At 47.5% G+C, this 18135-nt stretch overlaps 1 protein-coding gene and 5 non-coding genes across 6 annotated transcripts; all 6 read left to right on the forward strand.

Moving 5' to 3' along the window:
- The first annotated feature begins 113 nt into the window (after positions 1-113).
- DKC1 (dyskerin pseudouridine synthase 1) lies at positions 114-17234 on the forward strand. Its single transcript, XM_063141723.1, has 15 exons — positions 114-201; positions 2055-2119; positions 2851-2937; positions 3406-3497; positions 4607-4791; positions 4928-4992; positions 6843-6969; positions 7291-7421; positions 8771-8914; positions 10554-10674; positions 12692-12810; positions 14165-14271; positions 14634-14697; positions 16099-16260; positions 16732-17234. The coding sequence occupies exons 1-15, from the start codon at positions 186-188 to the stop codon at positions 16807-16809; spliced, it is 1563 nt and encodes a 520-aa protein (XP_062997793.1). The 5' UTR covers positions 114-185; the 3' UTR covers positions 16810-17234.
- LOC134409422 (small nucleolar RNA SNORD17) lies at positions 5682-5907 on the forward strand. The gene has a single exon (XR_010026183.1). It is a non-coding gene; the product is annotated as a small nucleolar RNA SNORD17 (small nucleolar RNA).
- On the forward strand, positions 7129-7203 carry LOC134409417 (small nucleolar RNA SNORD83). The gene has a single exon (XR_010026178.1). It is a non-coding gene; the product is annotated as a small nucleolar RNA SNORD83 (small nucleolar RNA).
- LOC134409420 (small nucleolar RNA SNORA36 family) lies at positions 7452-7585 on the forward strand. Its single transcript, XR_010026181.1, has one exon. It is a non-coding gene; the product is annotated as a small nucleolar RNA SNORA36 family (small nucleolar RNA).
- Positions 11865-12111, forward strand: LOC134409421 (small nucleolar RNA SNORD17). The gene has a single exon (XR_010026182.1). It is a non-coding gene; the product is annotated as a small nucleolar RNA SNORD17 (small nucleolar RNA).
- Positions 13173-13249, forward strand: LOC134409416 (small nucleolar RNA SNORD83). The gene has a single exon (XR_010026177.1). It is a non-coding gene; the product is annotated as a small nucleolar RNA SNORD83 (small nucleolar RNA).
- Positions 17235-18135: the final 901 nt, after the last annotated feature.

Consider the following 18135-nt stretch of genomic DNA (forward strand, 5'->3'; position numbering starts at 1 on the left):
AAGTCCAAAGTCTCCTCCCCCTGCCTCGTATTCCTTTTCATCCGCTCCTCCATTGCGAGGCGCGCGCGCGCGCGGTGCTTGACGGGATAGAGGGCGGAAGTGGGCGGAGACGCCTTTTCCGGCCAGAGCGGGCTGGCGGGAGGGCGCGCGCGTGTGTTCCTGAGGCAGCGCGTGGCGAGGGCAAGATGGCGGACGGGCCAGGTGGGTCGCGGAGCGCGCGCTCCGGGTCAGGGCTGCGCTCCCGGCGCCCGAGGCGAGCTGGCGGCGTGGCTGTAGCCCTGGGGCGCCCCGGAGGCGCAGGGAAGCCGCCTCTGACCTCGAGGAGGAATTTGCCTCCTCTTCAGATCCTCTGAGGAGGCTGGTAGCTCATAGCTGTAGGGGGAGAAAAGGTGCCGGGGCTCACACATTTCTACGGGAGGGGAGAGAGAGGGGAAGGAAGTTCGTGCACTCGCGGAGCTGGAAACCCCTGCCTCTCAAATAGGAATCCAGGGGAGCAGGGGGCTTTTCGGCAGCTTGTCAGAAATGTGCTCTGTGCATGCTCAGAGGTAGTCCGCTGCAGGAGGGGGTTAGTACTAGGCCTCGGTGCCCTTTACCCCCCCGGGCTAACTATCCACCGGCGGCAGCGGGTTGGAAACGTGCTCTGTGCATGCTCAGAGGTAGTCGTACCTTCACTGCAGGAGGGGGTTAGTACTAGGCCCTCGGTGCCCCTTACCTCCTACGCTAACTATGCACCGGCGGCAGCGGGTTGGAAACGTGCTCTGTGCATGCTCAGAAGCAGCTGTAGCTTCACTGCAGGGACTGCATAAGGAGAGGGTTAGTACTAGGTCCTCGGAGCTTGCTAACTATCCACCGGCGGTAGCGTGTTGGAAACGTGCTCTGTGCATGCTCAGAGGCAGCTGTGCTTTCCTTACAGGGGCTGCATAGTATTAGGCCCTGGGCGCCCTTTCACCCCTTGATAACTGCCCACCAGTGTTCCCCTTTCCTTCCAGGAAATGGTGTTGTGGGATGTTAACAAAGGTGGCTCCTTTAGGAATGTTCTGTCTTAGTGGGTGAGCGGAGGGATTGCCCATTACCTAATTTCTTACCTGGGGGCTATCTACATGTTATCATTTGGTGGGGGGGATCCCATCTGCTTTTCTTTGTGCAATTTAAGGTGTGCAGTGCGGGGCCACGTGTAAGATTGCAACAGTTACTGCTAAGTGTAGCTGTTGGGGGGGGCATTTTGTATTTTTTCGTGACTGAAGTAGCTGTTGAAAAATGTAATTTACATGTCAAACTTTTTATGCACATAGATTATATGCGTGGGTATTTGGTTACAGAGGGGTTAACTGGCTGCAGTAACATTTGCACTACCTCTGCTATACACTAGTTCACCGCCATGCTTTCAATTGCTCACGTGGCTTTGTGCACTCTTTGATCGTTTGCAGTGACTGCTAATACTCTTGAACGTGTTGAATAACGTTGGCAAGTGGTAGTAAGTGGAGTTTTTCCCTGCTTGATATCTCCAAACGGTTTGGTTACCTCAGCTCAGGGAAGGCCAGGTTGCAATTGAAGTAATGAAGAGACGTTTGGGCCCGAACGGGGACTTTTTTGAGTGAAAACCACACACTGTAGTTACTGATGCACTCTCAATCGACTTTCATTTAGCACCCTCATTTTGCTGAGTGATAGTTTCTTTCTTCAGGTATGCTTTTTATAAGCAACTGAAAAAGAAAAATAGAAAAGCCACCCTGCACCCCCCAAGTCTGTATTTTCCCATTTTTTCCTCATTCTCGCTGAGGTGACACTTCTCTAGTTACATTACAACTGGAATGGCCTGCACCTATCACTCCTAGTCATCTGTGCTGCTGTTTTACACATCAGCTCCCCTCCGCACCCCACTAATAAAGACTATTGCGTAAAAACTCCTGAATAGTAAACTGCCTCAATGTTAATCAAACTTCTCATTCTAGGTTAGTTTTGGTAAATCGGGAAATGCTGCTGCTAAGGTTATTTCTGCTTAGAGGTTCATTTGTAGGGATGCTACTTTACTATTTATGATACTCTTTCCATAGGCTCTGCTTCTAAGAAACACAAGAAGAAGAAAGAAAAGAGGTCTTTGCCAGATGAAGATGTTGCTGTGAGTTTGCCTGGTGATCTAGTTTGCTTGCTTTGCATATCAATTTAGAGCAAGACGTTTTAAGCCTGTTCCTACTCTGTCGATCTTGCCAAATAGTGCATTTCAATAGTGCATTTCTTAGGAAGATGCTAGTCCATTAGACAACACAGTACAAAGATGAGCAGAGATGGTATATCATTAGTGGTTGGTCCTATTCCCTTTGTCTCCAGTGGCATGCAAACCCTGTCCTGGGCACAACCCTAGTTAAAACTTCAGCTAATGACTGCAATGGTACTTGGTTTTCTACATGCATTCTGGAGGAAATGTTGATGGTATGCTCTCTTCTAACATGCAGCAGACTCCACCCTCCCTCTTTTAAAAATGCATACATTGTAGTGTGCAGCGAGAGAATGCTCGGCAGCTTGGAGTCTGCAGCCCTGATAATTTTCTCTTCATCTCTCGACTAAAGAAGAGCATACTGTGATTTACAAGTTTCCTGATGAACTAAGAAACAGAGTGAGCAAAGCTCACTGTGCTGGTTTGTGGGCTACTGTCAATGCAGTGAACTTGCTCAGAGTTCCCCCTTGGTCATTAGGAGGCACTAATGAATGATTTGTCTGCCATCAGATTGCGCTTCTGTGCCTGCTGTCTTTGATAAGCAAGTTTTCTTGACAGTCTTTGGTTGCAAGACGTAGCCAGCATTCTTTGTTTGGCAATCCCACTTATTAATCTAGCCATTCAATTGTTCCCAGGATATACAATATTCGGAAGAATTCCTTATCAAGCCTGAATCCCGAGTGGCTCAGCTGGATACATCACAGTGGCCTTTGCTTCTGAAGGTAAAGGGGTCTGTGCAAGTGAACTGTTTTATTTAACATTCATGAACTGAAACCAAAGCAATCAACTTACAGTTATTTCTTAAAACTCCCTTAAAGTTGTTTGTTAAATATACACTTAACTTTGTCGGTAAGGAAAAGTGAGTTGTGGGTGAGAGCAAATCTTAGCCAATTCCTCCATTTTTAAAAAGGGCTGAGCAACTTGCATCTGAGTGCATAGTTCCTAGAAGCTTTAGATGCCAAGTTTTTGCGAAATGAAAATGGAACCTTACAGAGTGAAACAGAAATACGGGATGGGTAGAAATGCTTGAAGTTCTTAGAACCAAGCAGTTTACCTAGTCTTTCATGAAGGGCCGGGATCTGAAGTTGTCCTTCTGTAGATGGATTAGTACTTTTGTATCCAACCCAAGGATTCCAGAGCACCTCTGAATAGTGTATAACTTTTTTTTTGCTTTGTTTTGGATTTTGTAGAATTTTGACAAACTGAATGTAAGGACAACACACTACACACCCCTTCCTTCCGGTTGCAATCCCTTAAAAAGAGAAATTGCTGAGTATGTAAGGTAAGGTCCTGTGGAAGTTAATAGTAAATCCCCACCCACCCTGGTATTCTCTCTGCAACTTTGTCATGAACTTATTAATTAGAGTGAGTACAGTGGGAGGGTAATGAAACAGGTTCGCATGTAACAAGAAACTGCAGCGCACCAACACGGGTTGAATTTTCAGAATGGCGGCTGGTGCCACAATGAGCGGAAATCCATCCGTGGCAGCTTCTCGTTAATCTGTGAACTGGCTCAAAGACATTGGTCACTAGTATATTACTTTATATCAGAACCTTTGGGTTATAGAAGCTGGAGAAAAATCAGTTCCATTGATGCTACTGTGTTGTTGGACTCTGTTTCAAGGTTATCAGTTACTGCAATTTCCTTATTAAATCTGTGCATACTTTTGTTTGGCATCCTGTGACTTCGCTGCTGCTCTGCCATGTAATCTTCTATCTAGTATATTGTTGGTTAGAAAATATTTAGTAATAAACCAGACTAGGATCAGGCTAGGTACAAAAGAGTTAAAACTGTGCTGCTATAGCCATGTGTTGACTCATCTATCAGAAATGTGTACTTTGTGCTTTATGCCACAGCTAGCATAACTATAACTAGCATTATATTTATTTATTACATTTCTATACCGCCCAATAGCTGGAGCTCTCTGGGCGGTTCGCAAAAATTAAAAACATTCAAAGTATAAAACAACAGTATAAAACTATAATATAAAATACAATATAAAAGCTCAACCAGATAAAAACAGCAGCAGTGCAAAATTACAAATTTAAAACACCCAAGTTAAAATTTATTTATAGACAGTTAAAATACTGGGAGAATAAAAATTGTATTGTATTTTATATTACGGTTTTATACTATTTTATACTTTGAATGGTTTTAATTTTTGTGAACCGCCCAGAGAGCTCCGGCTATTGGGCGGTATAGAAATGTAATAAATAAATAAATAAATAGCATTGCAATGAACACTGTATCCTACTTGTAGTCCCTAGTTGCTGATCTGCTGCTAATCTTCAAGCTGTAAGATTTGAATTAAGATTCCGCTTTTCTTGAAAAATAAGCAGAATGGACACTTAAAGACACAGTTGGTAGCAGTCACTGTGGTTTTCTCCTAGGACGGGCTTTATCAACCTGGATAAACCTTCCAATCCTTCTTCCCATGAGGTGGTGGCCTGGATCCGCCGCATCCTCCGGGTTGAGAAAACTGGGCATAGTGGCACGCTGGACCCCAAAGTGACCGGGTGCCTGATTGTATGCATTGAGCGAGCAACACGCCTGGTCAAGTCTCAGCAAAGTGCAGGTACGGCTTCTGCTTTGTCTCGAAATAAGAATTACGGGCCGCTGTTAGGCACTGAAAAACTGCAGGATCACTTGCATGGTGGTGGAACATTAAAATCCAAGTGGCCCCTCCTTACTACTCTTCTGTCGTCTTCCAGGCAAAGAGTATGTGGGAATCGTTCGGCTGCACAATGCAATTGAGAGCGAGGTTCAGCTTTCAAGGGTAAGTCTTTGCCAGGCAGGAAATTTAAGTTTCACCTGCTGCCATCCTGTGTGAGTAGAACTGAGTTCAAATGTGAACCATGACAGCAAAACCATGTAATGTATAAGTGGGGTGTGGGTGGATATGATTGTAGATCAGTGCATACTAAGTGGCTATAAGGGGAAAGGCCTGTTCTTAAGGGGAAACACCTGCAACATAAAGTGGGATATGGTTCTGCACGATGGTGTGGGCTTGAAAGAAATCCTGGACCTCGGAGCCTTGTTTACTGTGGCTTTAAATTATGCACATTAGGCAGACTTCTATGTGTTGTGTAGTTCTTCCGCTCCCAAATAAGGCTGGGGAAGGAGTCCATGTTTTTATAGTTCTTCCGCTCCCAAATAAGGCTGGCAGTCCTGGGCAGAGCCCCCTCTGGTTTTTGCAATGTGGTCAGACACTGCCTGCAATTTCTGTAAGAGCTAAAAACTTGTAATTAAGAAAAACCTAATCGCTGATGCCAAATTCCATACTTGTGCAGTGTGAGCAAAAAAAAAGTGCTTATCTTACTTTATGTTCAGTTTTTATGTTTGGTTCTGGAAGTTTTCTATATTCAGTTTTTATGTTTTCTATTTGTTGTAAGTTACATTTCAAATGGCCAGTTTCAGTGGGGAAAAAATGTAGGCTTTGATTCTGCCTGGAGGGGCTTGCGACAAGCGGAGTGATGAAGCTGTTTATCCATTCGCTGAGTGCTGCTCTTCCATCCTTCCTGTGACATCTGGATTCCTGTTCTAGGTTCCTGGTGGTGTGCAGCTTCCAACCACTGTCCAGCGTTCTGTTGGCAGTTGCGTGTGTCGCTGCCTGCAGAATGGATGTGGAGCAAGTGGGACTGAGGCCCTTTTCGTTTGGTCCTTACTAAGACGAATGACATACTCTGACCGCTTTTAGTCACGTGGCAGAACCCATAAACCTCTGTCCCGCACTAGCCTTGCAGCCCTGGTTATCTCTGAAGATGCCTGGGCAGCTAAAATGGGGTTGACTTAGTGGTCTTTTGGAGCTGGGAATTGACTCATAGGTACTGCAGAAGGGGCAGATGTTTGAAAATCCAAGAGTGCATAGTTGACAATGGATCAAAGCTCAAAACTTCAGACAACAATTGGAGTTTGCTTCATTTTTTGATAGCCAAATAGGAAGCCCTTAGAAGCTAAAGCTTAGCAGCACAGAATTGCTGACGTTGACTCAATCAGACATCACACTAAACCATGGCTTACATTAAGTGAGGTGAGTAACCACTAGAATAAGGGCCTTTTCGATAGCGCCCTCTTCTCCCCCGGATCTGCAACAGCCTTCTCAGAGAGACTTGTCTAGTAGCATCTTTAATGTCTCTCCAGGGCCAGGTGTTTTTTTATTTAAATAACTTGTAGTCTAGGGCTATCAGTATAAAACCTGTGTTATAATTTTGTTTTAGTAGTTTTTAATTGCTTTTATGTTTTATTTGTTTTGTGAGCCGCCTGGAGAATAGGGACAGCAATACAAATCTAGTAAATTAATAAATGGCCATGGTTTAGTGCTAGCTAATTTGTCTACTTCCACTTTGTCTTCTCTGCATTCAGTATTATAAATTCACTTCTGCCCCTTGAAGCAGAGTCACGGCCATTAGCTGGTCAATTCAGGCACCGCTTCAAACCATAGGTAAGATTCCTTGGTGTGCTGTCTGTGTTGAACCGTTGACAGAAATGGGGGTTGGTGTGTTGTGGGAATAACTGTAATTTATTCCCAAATGTATTCCCCTTCGTTGCTGTGTGCGTGTGTGTGTGTGCTATGTGGACCGGAGCTTTTTCACATGGTGGTAACTTCTGATTTGTCTCCTTTTGTAGGCAATAGAAACTCTGACAGGTGCCCTCTTCCAGCGCCCCCCGCTCATTGCTGCAGTAAAGAGACAGCTGAGAGTCCGAACCATCTATGAGAGCAAACTGGTAGAATATGATCCAGAAAGGAGATTAGGTAATGAAATATATCCCATTCAGAACTGGGTGGGTGGCTGTCTGGCTACTGACTAAACCTAAAGTTTTCTCTTTTCTGGCTTACTGTATTCTGGGAGATCTGCAATCTGGCCAGGTTTTTAGTCTTGCATTTTATTCATCTGTTTAAGATGTTTTCTGAGCCAAATGATGTAAAACAGATGGCATAGCACACCGTGCAAAGATGACTTACATCTATCACCCAATGCTGATGGCTCTCGCAGAAGCATGTTCTGTTCAGCCTCTTGCAGACTGCAAATCTCTTTTAACTTTGGCATCTGCTTTTACTCTGCCCCGTTCTCAGGTATCTTCTGGGTAAGCTGTGAAGCTGGGACCTACATCCGGACATTGTGTGTGCACTTGGGCTTATTGCTCGGGGTTGGAGGTCAGATGCAGGAGCTCCGGCGAGTGCGCTCTGGGGTCATGGGAGAGAAGGTGCGTCATGGGAGACTTACGGTTGTCGCTCCCCAAAGTGTTGAGTTCAGTCCAGGGCTGCTGCCCCTGTTCTGGTAATTAAGCTTTGGGAGAATAAGTAGTTGGGAGACATCATTGGTGGGAAATTTTGCTTTTCTGCCAGTTCCTTCTCCCAGCCCACAACATTACCTGGCAGCTCTATGAGATTAATTGCATGGGATCTGATAAGCACATCTGCGGGTGCTTTGGGGGCTCAGCTAGCTTGAAGTCAGCTTATTCTATGCCCTCTTTGAGAAACTGGATTGCAACTCCTATCTAGTGCTCTTCTTTTGTGACAGAGGGGCTCAAATTGCAAAGCCATCAAGTTGGGTCTCTGTATCAGGGAAGGGATGACCATTTCGTAGTCAATGCTCGCCCTGAGGCATTTGTACAAAGTCCTGTGAAGCAGGTTGTGTTAGAAAAATGTCCTGGGGTCTCCTTTCAGCTGGAGACTGCTTGCCTTTCACAGTGCTTGGGAGTTTGTACAAGGATGTGTAGATTTTATGGACTGCCAAGCTTCAATGGCTGTAGCTGGGCATGGAATAGCAGAGACTTTAGCATGTTGCTTATTTGTCTCATTGGACCTGTTCGCACATCCCAGAAAGCCACTGTGGGTTAATTAACCTGCGGGGATTCACGGTGCACACCGCCCACCATTTCAAATATGCGAAACAGGGCTGGTTGTGTTGTGCGAACCCGGACGGCATGGGTTATAAAAGAGTTAAGCAACCCTCAGGTAACCCTAGAATCAAAAGCCAATCGACTCCATGTTACATGGTAGCTCTTGCATCCCCTGCAAAGGGGCAACTCTCTTTGGCGTTTCCCCCTCTGACGTTGCTACTGCCTTGCATCAGAGCCAGACATATACAGCTGGCTCAGATCAGTAAGTAATAATCCAGGAAATGTTTCCCCCCCTCTTGAGCCAAAGGGTAGCTTCTCTCAGGCAGCGAAACACAGTCTCAAGTGGAGCCAGTAAGATTGTAAATTGGCACATCTGCCCCACAGAATGTCCCGGCTGTCTTCCTCTTGACGGCGCAGGGCTTGTTCTGGGTATAAAGCTAAACACGGGCATATTGTGTTCTGCCCAGTTCTTTTGATGTGAATGGTGGCTTGCAGGTTGGGAAGGGGCCATACTCAGTCAGAGAGCAGAGGTACAGAAAATCACATGTACAATCCCCAATATCTCCATTCAGTACAGGACCAGAGGGGAAAGACAGCCTGAGAAGCTGCCATCGAGAGTAGACAATTCAGTCTGATCTCACATAAAGCAGCTTCCAATGTTCATAGCCGACGTCCTCATATGTTGTGGCGGGGGCGGTGTCTGCTTCTAGGACCACATGGTGACCATGCATGATGTGCTGGATGCACAGTGGCAGTATGACAACAACAAGGATGAGACGTACCTCAGGAGAGTGATCTTCCCCTTGGAGAAGTTGTTGACATCCCACAAACGGCTGGTTATGAAGGACAGTGCGGTGAGTTCCATTGACTTGCAAGCAAGGCCTCTGCTGTCAGTAGCTGCAGCGAACTCTGTCAGTTTCATCAAGGAAATTGACTGGAGGTTGCTCCCAGGCCAGAGATGCAACAAGCAGATATTGGTTTAATATTGATACTTGCTAGGGCTGTCACACCAGCTTAATGAAACCTTAGTTGATTGATTATATCACATTTAATCTATTAATTGATTACATTTGTGAACCGCCCAGAGAGCTTCGGCTATTGGGCGGTATAAAAATGTACCGTATTTCTTCGATTCTAAGACGCCATCGATCGTAAGACGCACACTAATTTCAGTACCACCAACAGAAAAAAAGCTGTGATTCTAAGAAATAATAAACACACCCCGTTTTTAGAGATGTTTATATGGGGAAAAAGTGTGTCTTAGAATCAAAGAAATACAGTAATAAATAAATAAAAATAAATTTGAAAGTGTGGAAAAAGTTTGAAAGAAAATCATACTTTCCTCCTCCAATGATTTCCTGTATGTGCGTTGCAGCAGGCATTCCATTAGAGACATTCCCCGTGCTCTTAAATATTTTTCTAAGATGGCTCTTGCTAACTGCAGTTTTTAGTACATCAGTTAAATGTCTTAAAACATGAAAAATCTGCACCCTGATTAATCAGGGCCCCCCATTAATAAATAGTTTTAATCCTACTGTGGTAAAAGTATTAATGATGAAGGTTTGCTGTCCAATATAGAGCTTTTCTTACCATGGTGAGGAGATTTAAATTTTGTGGACTTGGAGCACGTTAATTGAAAAACAGTATGCGAACATCCTTGGATGCCGACTCTCCCACCATTGCTAAAATTCCCCACCGCCTCCTGTTCTCTACTCCCTTTCCCAAAGATCTTCATACGAATTGTTCTTTCCCTGCCGCTGCAAGGAGCAATGAAACAGCAATCTGTATCCAGATCTTTGGTGGGTGGGTGGGTGCGCGCGCATATGTGCATGCATCTCTGTGTTGTGCAGCCCTGATGTAAGTACTCATAGAACTATAGAATAATAGAGTTGGACAGAGCCTATAAGGCCATCAAGTCCAACCCCCTGCTCAATGCAAGGATCCACCGTAAATCATCCCTGACAGATGGCTGTCCAACTGCTTCTTGAATGCCTCTAGAGTGGGAGAGCCCACAAGCTCCCTAGGTAACTGATTCCATTGTCGCACTGCTCTAACAGTCGGGAAGTTTTTCCTGATGTCCAGCCGGAATCTGGCTTCCTGTAACTTGAGCCCGTTATTCCATGTCCTGCCTTCTGGGATGATCGAGAAGAGATCCTGGCCCTCCTCTGTGTGACAACCTTTTAAGTATTTGAAGAGTGCTGTCATGTCTCCCCTCAATCTTCTCTTCTCCAGGCTAAACATGCCCAGTTCTTTCAGTCTCTCTTCATAGGGCTTTGTTTCCAGACCCCTGATCATCCTGGTTGCCCTCCTCTGAACCCCCTCCAACTTGTCTGCATCCTTCTTGAAAGTGTGGTGCCCAGAACTGGACACAATACTTAAGATGAGGCCTAACCAGTGCTGAATAGAAGGGAACCAGTACCCGAGTCACCATAACATACCGCACAGGCTTAAAGCCCTCGGTTCAGGTGTTCATTCTTTGCTTTTCCTGCTTAGGTGAATGCCATTTGCTATGGCGCGAAAATCATGCTGCCAGGCCTTCTGCGGTACGAAGATGGCATTGAAGTCAACCAGGAAGTCGTTGTGATCACCACAAAAGGCGAGGCCATCTGCACAGGTTAGAATCGGGCTCTGTCACTGAGCTGTGGTCCGTCCCATACTTTGCTTTGATGGGATTGTTTCCCAGAATAACTGGTACGTTGGGCTGAGTTTGCTTCCCCCGTGCCTGTTTGATTATTCAGGGGAAAATGCTTTCTACTGCCAGTCTTCATTTTTCCTTCGCTGACAGTGTTCTTGCTTGCAGGGACCTGTTCCGGCTCTTTTCCCTCACTCCTTTTCTTTGTGAAATGCATGCAGAGTCCTTCCATGGCACTGGGATGGGTGGCAGTTATCTGTGATCTGATACTGGACATCGTCATGGGTGCTGCTACCAGAAACAGAACGGTGGTGACACCTACTGGCAAATCAAATCATAGTGCTCTCATTGTACTGCCTTAATGTATTTGTGTACTTTTAGTAGAAAAGTGATTGCGGAGTGTAAAAAATAATGGGGGAGATGTCATAAGGTTTGATAAAGGGAACATGCATGTTTGAATAGATCTGCACCCTGGCCTAGATAGCCAGTGTGGTGTAGTGGCTAGAGTGTTGGACTGGGAGTCAGGAGACCCGAGTTCTAGTCCCCACTTGGCCATGGAAGCTCACTGGGTGACTTTGGGCCAGTCACAAACTCTCAGCCCAACCTACCTCACAGGGTTGTTGTGAGGATAAAATGGAGAAGAGGAGAATTATGTATGCTGCCTTGGGTTCCTTGGAGGAAAAAAGCAGGATATAAATGTAATAAATAAATAAAAATAGATGAGCAACCACAACAAGACACAAGTGAAAATGATCCTGTAAGTTTGCCTTCATTGGTTCATGGCTGTCTGCCTTGTACTGGGTAAAAGAAATTTGTTCTAGTGCCTTGTTGAGAGAGAGAGAGAGAGAGAGAGAGAGAGAGAGAAAGAGAATGTGCAACACATCACGAAGGTCTTTGTATTTGGCTGTTGGCAAAATATTTCTTTTTTCCAGTACAAGGCAGACAGCCATGACCAATAAAGGCAAACTTACAGGGTCATTTTGAGATGTGCCTTGCTGTGGTTGCGCAACTAGGCTGCAGTGCAGACCTGCTCGAACATGCATGCTCTCTTTTTTGTTGGGTTCTCGTAAGTAGAGTGTTTAGAACTATGGACTGGCCTCGTGAGAACTGCCCGTCCTTCGGAATGGGTTTCTTCAGTCCCTCTGCCCACCTGCGCTCGCTCAGGGCTGCGTGTGAAGTGATGAAGAAGTTTATCCATTCTCTGAGTGTTGCTGCTCTGCCCTTCTTGCCACATCCAGATTCCTGTTCTAGGGTCTTGATGCTGCGTGGCCTCCAGACACCTTTCAACCTTCCAGTGTTCTACTGGGGGCCGTGGGGATGTTTGGTCGGCTGCTGGCAGGCCTGGGCAGAAAAAGCGGGGCCAGAACCCCTTTGTACGGGGCTCTGGCTCAACCAAGAAGAATGAAACTGTCTGATCACACGTGTCGTGGGAACATAGGAAGCTGCCTTATACAGCGTCAGGCCCTCGGTCCATCTAGCCTAGTATTGCTGGCACTGAATGGCAGCAGCTCTCTAGGGTTTCAGGCGGGATTCTTTTCCTCACCCTACCTGGAGAAGCTGTAGTTCGAACCTGGGACCTTCTGCTTGCAAAGCAGGTGCTCTGTCACGCTGAGCTATGTCTCGAGGTACCTTTCTCCAACGACAAAAGTACTGAGCGTGGGAATATAGGGAAATGGTGTTAAGTACTCCTGTACAGCTTCGGGGTTTGGGCATTTGTTCTGTACCTCTGACCCGTTTTCCTTGCGCACGTGGTTGCGTTTCCCACCAGGGAAAAGACGTACTCTGCTTTATAGAGAATCGCCTCAAGAGCAGGGGCACCGTGGGGAAGGGAAGGCAGTAAGCCTTGTTTGGCTGGGGGTTACCTAAAGAAGGGCCCACGCCGTTGCTCGGCAAGCGTACTTGAAGGAATGGAAGAGCCGGGAGGGGCGGTTAGGCGGCATAACGGTCTGCGTGTGTCGTGTCTCAGGGTGTGAGCTTTCCCTCTTGCGTCTCCCTGCAGCCATTGCCTTGATGACAACGGCCGTGATCTCGACCTGCGACCACGGAGTGGTGGCGAAGATCAAGCGCGTGATCATGGAAAGGGACACCTACCCTCGCAAATGGGGGCTCGGGCCAAAAGTGAGTCTTCGGTGGGGCTGGGTCTTTTGCCTTTACGGAGGAGAAGCGCTTGGTTCCGTCTCTCCCTCGGCCCTGGCCAGGCAGCCTTGCCGAGCCAGAGGACTGTCGAGATGCAAAGAAACCCCCGTGGGTCGTCCAGCCTTGCAGCCGTGCGTTCTGTATTAACCAATTCACTCGGGCGTTGGCTTTCCACTTCATGCTTGCTGTTGTGCCAAACGCGGTCCGTCCGGCTGCCCATCGCTCTCTCTAGCTGCTGCTGGTCCTCCATTCAAAAGCCTGGGCTGCTCTGGTTAACCTCTGGAACAGGTTGAAGCTGTGGCCAGTGCAGTTGCAGCCTTTGCCATTGAATCTCTCCGTGGTGAGCCAAATGATGTCAAAGCAGACTTCATGAGCACTCTGTGCCAAGATGACTCCGATCTATCACCCAAGACTGATGGCTCTGCTAGGGACTGAACGCATAGGACGTGGGAGCCTCAATCTACATGAGCAATCTTATTTATTTAATTTATTTAAGGATTTTTATGCCGCCATTCAGCCAAAAAAGGCTCTCACGGCGGCTTACAAAAGTATTTCTTGACAGTCCCTGCCCACAGGCTTACAATCTAAAAGACATGACACAAAAGGAAAGAGGATTGGGAGGGAGGAGGAGGGGGGGGAAAAGGAAAGCAAATTCAGCCACTACAATCTTAGTTGCAAAGTTCAGCAGTTACAGTTGGTAGCAGGAGGGAGGGGGCTCTCAGCTGGAGCTGGACCCAGGCACGGTGGAGAGGTGCCTGGCTGCTGCTTCCTCCCTCACTGGTGGCCTCTGCAGAGACAGTTGACAGCAGGAGGGACGGGGCTCTCAGCTGGAGCTGTTCCCAGGCACGGTGGAGAGGTGCCTGGCTGCTGCTTCCTCCCTCACTGGTGGCCTCTCCAGAGACAGTAGGTAGCAGGAGGGGGGGGTCTCTCAGCTGGAGCTGGACCCAGGCACGGTGGAGAGGTGCCTGGCTGCTGCTTCCTCCCTCACTGGTGGCCTCTGCAGAGACAGTTGGTAGCAGGAGGGAGGGGGCTCTCAGCTGGAGCTGGACCCAGGCACGGTGGAGAGGTGCCTGGCTGCTGCTTCCTCCCTCACTGGTGGCCTCTCCAGAGACTGTTTGTAGCAGGAGGTACATGAGCAATCTTGTGTGTGTGTGTGTGTGTGTGTGTGTGTGTGTGTGTGTGTGTGTCTAAAGCTTCCAAGGGCCTTGCTGGTTAATGAAAGTGGAGGCCGTGAGACATCCAGTTGCTCTGTCCTCACGGTGCCGCACCTCGTGGCAGGTGCCTTCTCCCACCAACGGTATACAGAAGTTGAACCTCCTGCTTGTTCTCCCCGCAGGCTTCTCAGAAGAAGATGATGATCAAGCAAGGCTTGTTAGACGCACACGGCAAGCCCAATGAGAAAACCCCACAGGCTTGGAAGAAGGACTATGTGGATTACAGTAGGTAATGTCTGCGACTGCTGTCATGCTCTGAAGTGGGGAACGTTGGTTTGGGGCTTACAAAGTGCTGCCAAAAGGCAGGGCAGGGAGGGGCTGTTTATGCTGGGGGCGGGGGGGGGGGCTGAGCAGGCAGTTATCCCTCTCTAGCCTCCTTTCTGTGGCTCTAGAGGGAGTCAGCCTGCTAAAGGAAGCCCAGGAAAGCTGCAGCCAGGGCCCCCATGCATGTGGGTGTTTTTTCACCAGCTTTCCAGACATCACAGTGCTTCCATTCCAGAATAAAAGCGAGGCAGAGCAGGGGAAGTTTTGTGCATAATCTCAATCTGCTCTGGCTGAAAGATGCAAACCGAACTCCTGTTTTCCTCCCAGGGCTGCTGTAAAGAAAGAGGTGGAAGAGGAGGTGGTCCAGAAGGAGCCCGAGAGGGCCCCAAAGGTTGGTTTGCTTCAGGGCTTTTGTGCCTCAGCATCTTGTTCCGTTTGGGGATGGTGTCACCTGGAACCTACTCGTAGTACTGTTCCGGGTTTAGGGGAAGAGGAGTGGAAGAGGGGGTGTTGTTTGCAGGTGGAAGCCTTTTAGGTGAGCTCTGGGCGCTAACCTTTCCTGGCCCTGTCATAGCTTGCAACAGCCTACATGCAAGACGGCGAGCAAAACATGTTTTATTTATTTATTTATTATATTTATTTGTATCCCGCCTTTTGCCCAATGCTGGGCCTCAAGGCGGCCTTACAAAGTTTAAAATATACATGGGGGGGGAGGGAAAACAAAACCATAAACAATTAAAAAATACACAACAAAATTATAAAACATTAACATAGATGGAGGGCTGGATTATTCTCCAAAGGCCTGCTTGAACAAAAAAGTTTTAGCCTGCTTCCGAAAGCCCATCAAGGAGGGAGCCAGCCTAGCTTCCCCGGGAAGAGAGTTCCAGAGCACCGGAGCAGCCACCGAGAAGGCCCTCTCCCATGTTCCCACCAAGCGTGCCTCTGAAGATGGTGGGACTGAAAGAAGGGCTTCTCCAGAAGATCTCAAAGCACGGGCAGCCTCATAAGGGAGAATACGGTCTTTCAAATAACCTGGACCCGAACCATATAGAGCTTTATTGGTCATAACCAGCACTTTGAATTGTGCCCGGAAACAGACTGGAAGCCAGTGGAGCTGTTTTAACAGGGGAGTTCTCTGCTCCCTGTAACCAGCCCCGGTCAACAATCTGGCTGCAGCTCTTTGAACCAGCTGGAGTTTCCGAACACTCTTCAAAGGCAGCCCCACGTAGAGCGCGTTACAGTAATCCAATCGGGATGTAACTAAGGCATGTTTTGCCCCTCACACCCTGTCTTAGCCTCAGAGGTCAGACCCTTTCTGTGAAGGTTTAGGTGCACAAATGTTACTGCTGCCTCTTTTCTCCCCTGTATCATTTTGGCCATGGAGAAAGGCTGGAGTGACACCATTCCGGGCTGATCTCTGGTCCTACCAGATACCTCCCCAGTGAGATGCTGTTCCCTGCTGCTGGGTGAGCAGCTTTGTTTTCACCTTTCTCAAGCAGCAAACAGCACCACCTAAAGCAGTTGGAAATGTCCTTTGCATGGCGGGAGTAACTGATCCCAATACTATAAGCGGTTTGAAACCTCTGGGCTTCATTTGTGTCTCATTCTTCCGAATGTAGAGCAAATGCCAAACGCTTCAGACTTTCTGCGCAAGCTGTAAGTTCCCCCTAGTTCTGAAACTGCAGCAAGGATGGCTTTAAAGCAGCAAAAGCAATGCCCACCCTCCTAGACCTGTCTGCAAAGTATCCTGCCCTGGTCTAGAGCTTCTCTGACACTTCTGTTTTCCTCTCAGAGGAAGAGGGAGATCGTGATGAGCGATGGGGAACAGGGAGTAGATGCCTCGTCTCCCCCAGACTCTCCGGAGCCGCAGGCGGAGGCCAAGAAAAAGAAGAAGAAAAAGAAAGAGAAGAGGAAGATAGAGTCCATCGAGAGCAGCGGGGAGCTGACGGAAATGGTAGGCAACATCTAATCCCTTTGCCATCGCGTATGTTGGGGTGTGCACTTAAAAAAGCAAACTCCCTGTCTACGTTCATATGTGCGTAGCACTTATTCGCTATACTCTTGGTGAAAGATGGGCATGTGAACCCACTGAAAACCACTGGGAGATGGGACAGGTTTTATCTCTGGTGGCCTGTTTGCAAGTGCAAGTCAAACAAGCCAAGTCATCACTTGGTGGTGAATAAATCAAGTGTTAGCCTCCAAATTGGTTTGGTATTAAGGGGGGAACTTAATCATTACACCCGTTATTTGCCGTATTGGTAAAAACCCTTGGGTGCGGTAGCCCCGAGCCAGCTTTGCATGTTCTGTAGTTGACATTTCGGGGAAGGGATTTAGAAATACCTGTATACCTTGAAATATCTAGTTCCTCTGGAGGGCAGCCAAAGGGATGCAGCTCTTTCCTTGAGCTCCATTGTTCCTCTCCCAGGCCAGTGACACGAGTGTGAAGAAGAAGAAGAAGAAGAAAAAGAAGAAACAAGAAGAGACCGAGGAGAGTTCAGAGTAACCAGCCTGGACCGGCTCAGGAAGGAGGAGTCCGAAGGCCTTAACAAAAGCGCAGACCAGATCAGCGTGCAGAGATTGGTCCTGATTGCTGTGCAAATTGATGTACTGTTTGGGGGGCCAGGGTGGTGAGCCCCCTCTGTCCTGTTCTAAGGATAGCTGGAGGAAGCAGGGGAGGGGCTTGGCGACGCCTATGCATGAATTCTTGGGGGCTCGTGAGACTCCCATGGGGGTGGTCCAGCAAAGACACCCTTGATTTGGCACTGCTACCAGCCTCCCTTCTCTCCTGCCCCCCCCTTCTCCTTGCTCTGCTATTCTCCCTGCTTGAATGTCAGAGAGCTACTGAATCGTCACAGTAGCTTGTCTGTTGGTAGGGATGTGAAGAGGAGAGTTACAGCTGCATGGACAGATGCTTAATTCTTTTTAAAATGCTTTTGTATTCCCCTCCTTGGGCTCGCTTTGACTCCCCACGAACAAACTCAAAACATCTTCCCCCTCAGGGTACCACCTCGCTTTTGAGTTTGTTTTTAAAGAGTTTTTGTTAGGGAAATTCCACGCTGTCAGCTACCTAATCCTTCCCTCCGAAGCTCCCCTTCATTTAGCCCCAGATATAGTGGTAGATCAGAATCCCCTTGCATCTGCCTAACCTGTCTGAAAATAGAACCTGAAGCGATGCTTGACTACAGTTGGCTGAGCAGAATTGGGAGGAGACATGGCCTTCCGTCCAGCATTTTTTGTTTGTCCTGAGGCAAAGCAGTCTTGAGGAGTCCATATACGCATTGCTCACGTGCGTATGTTGGCAGAGGGGATATAGGTCAGTGGTCTCTGTGCATTGCTATCACTGCTTCTGGGCAGTAGTCTAGCCCCACCCCTGTTTTTCTTTTCCCCCTTCATTTCTAGGCGGAGTACCAAAGTTGGTTTTAAAAGGAGGGACAGTTCTTACTTTTTTTATATATTAAAAGATCTCAAATCATTTGTTTTGCTACTGTTTTTTGCCCCCCACGTGTTTCTCCAGAAGCTGTAGGAGTGCTTACGACTAAGTTTGCATCTTGAGGTGCAGGAGCAAGTCTGGATTTGTGTAACTGATGAATCATGCTCATTGTTTTGCCTGTTTTACTAGTAACAGGCCTATTTCCTCAAAGCTCAGATTTTCAGAAAGGGGAACTAAATCCCACCCACACTGATGTTACATTGCTGACTGCTCAGGTCAGAGTTAAAGCATCATAAGGAACTGTGAAGAGTATTTTAGGCATAGAATGAGTTGGGAGTGCAATTTCCTAGATGGAATAAATGCTGCTTTAAGCTATCCTCTGCCTGCCTTATTCTAGGC

Source organism: Elgaria multicarinata, chromosome 15 (genome assembly GCF_023053635.1).
Source record: "Elgaria multicarinata webbii isolate HBS135686 ecotype San Diego chromosome 15, rElgMul1.1.pri, whole genome shotgun sequence".
In the NCBI taxonomy this organism is placed as follows: Eukaryota; Metazoa; Chordata; class Lepidosauria; order Squamata; family Anguidae; genus Elgaria; species Elgaria multicarinata.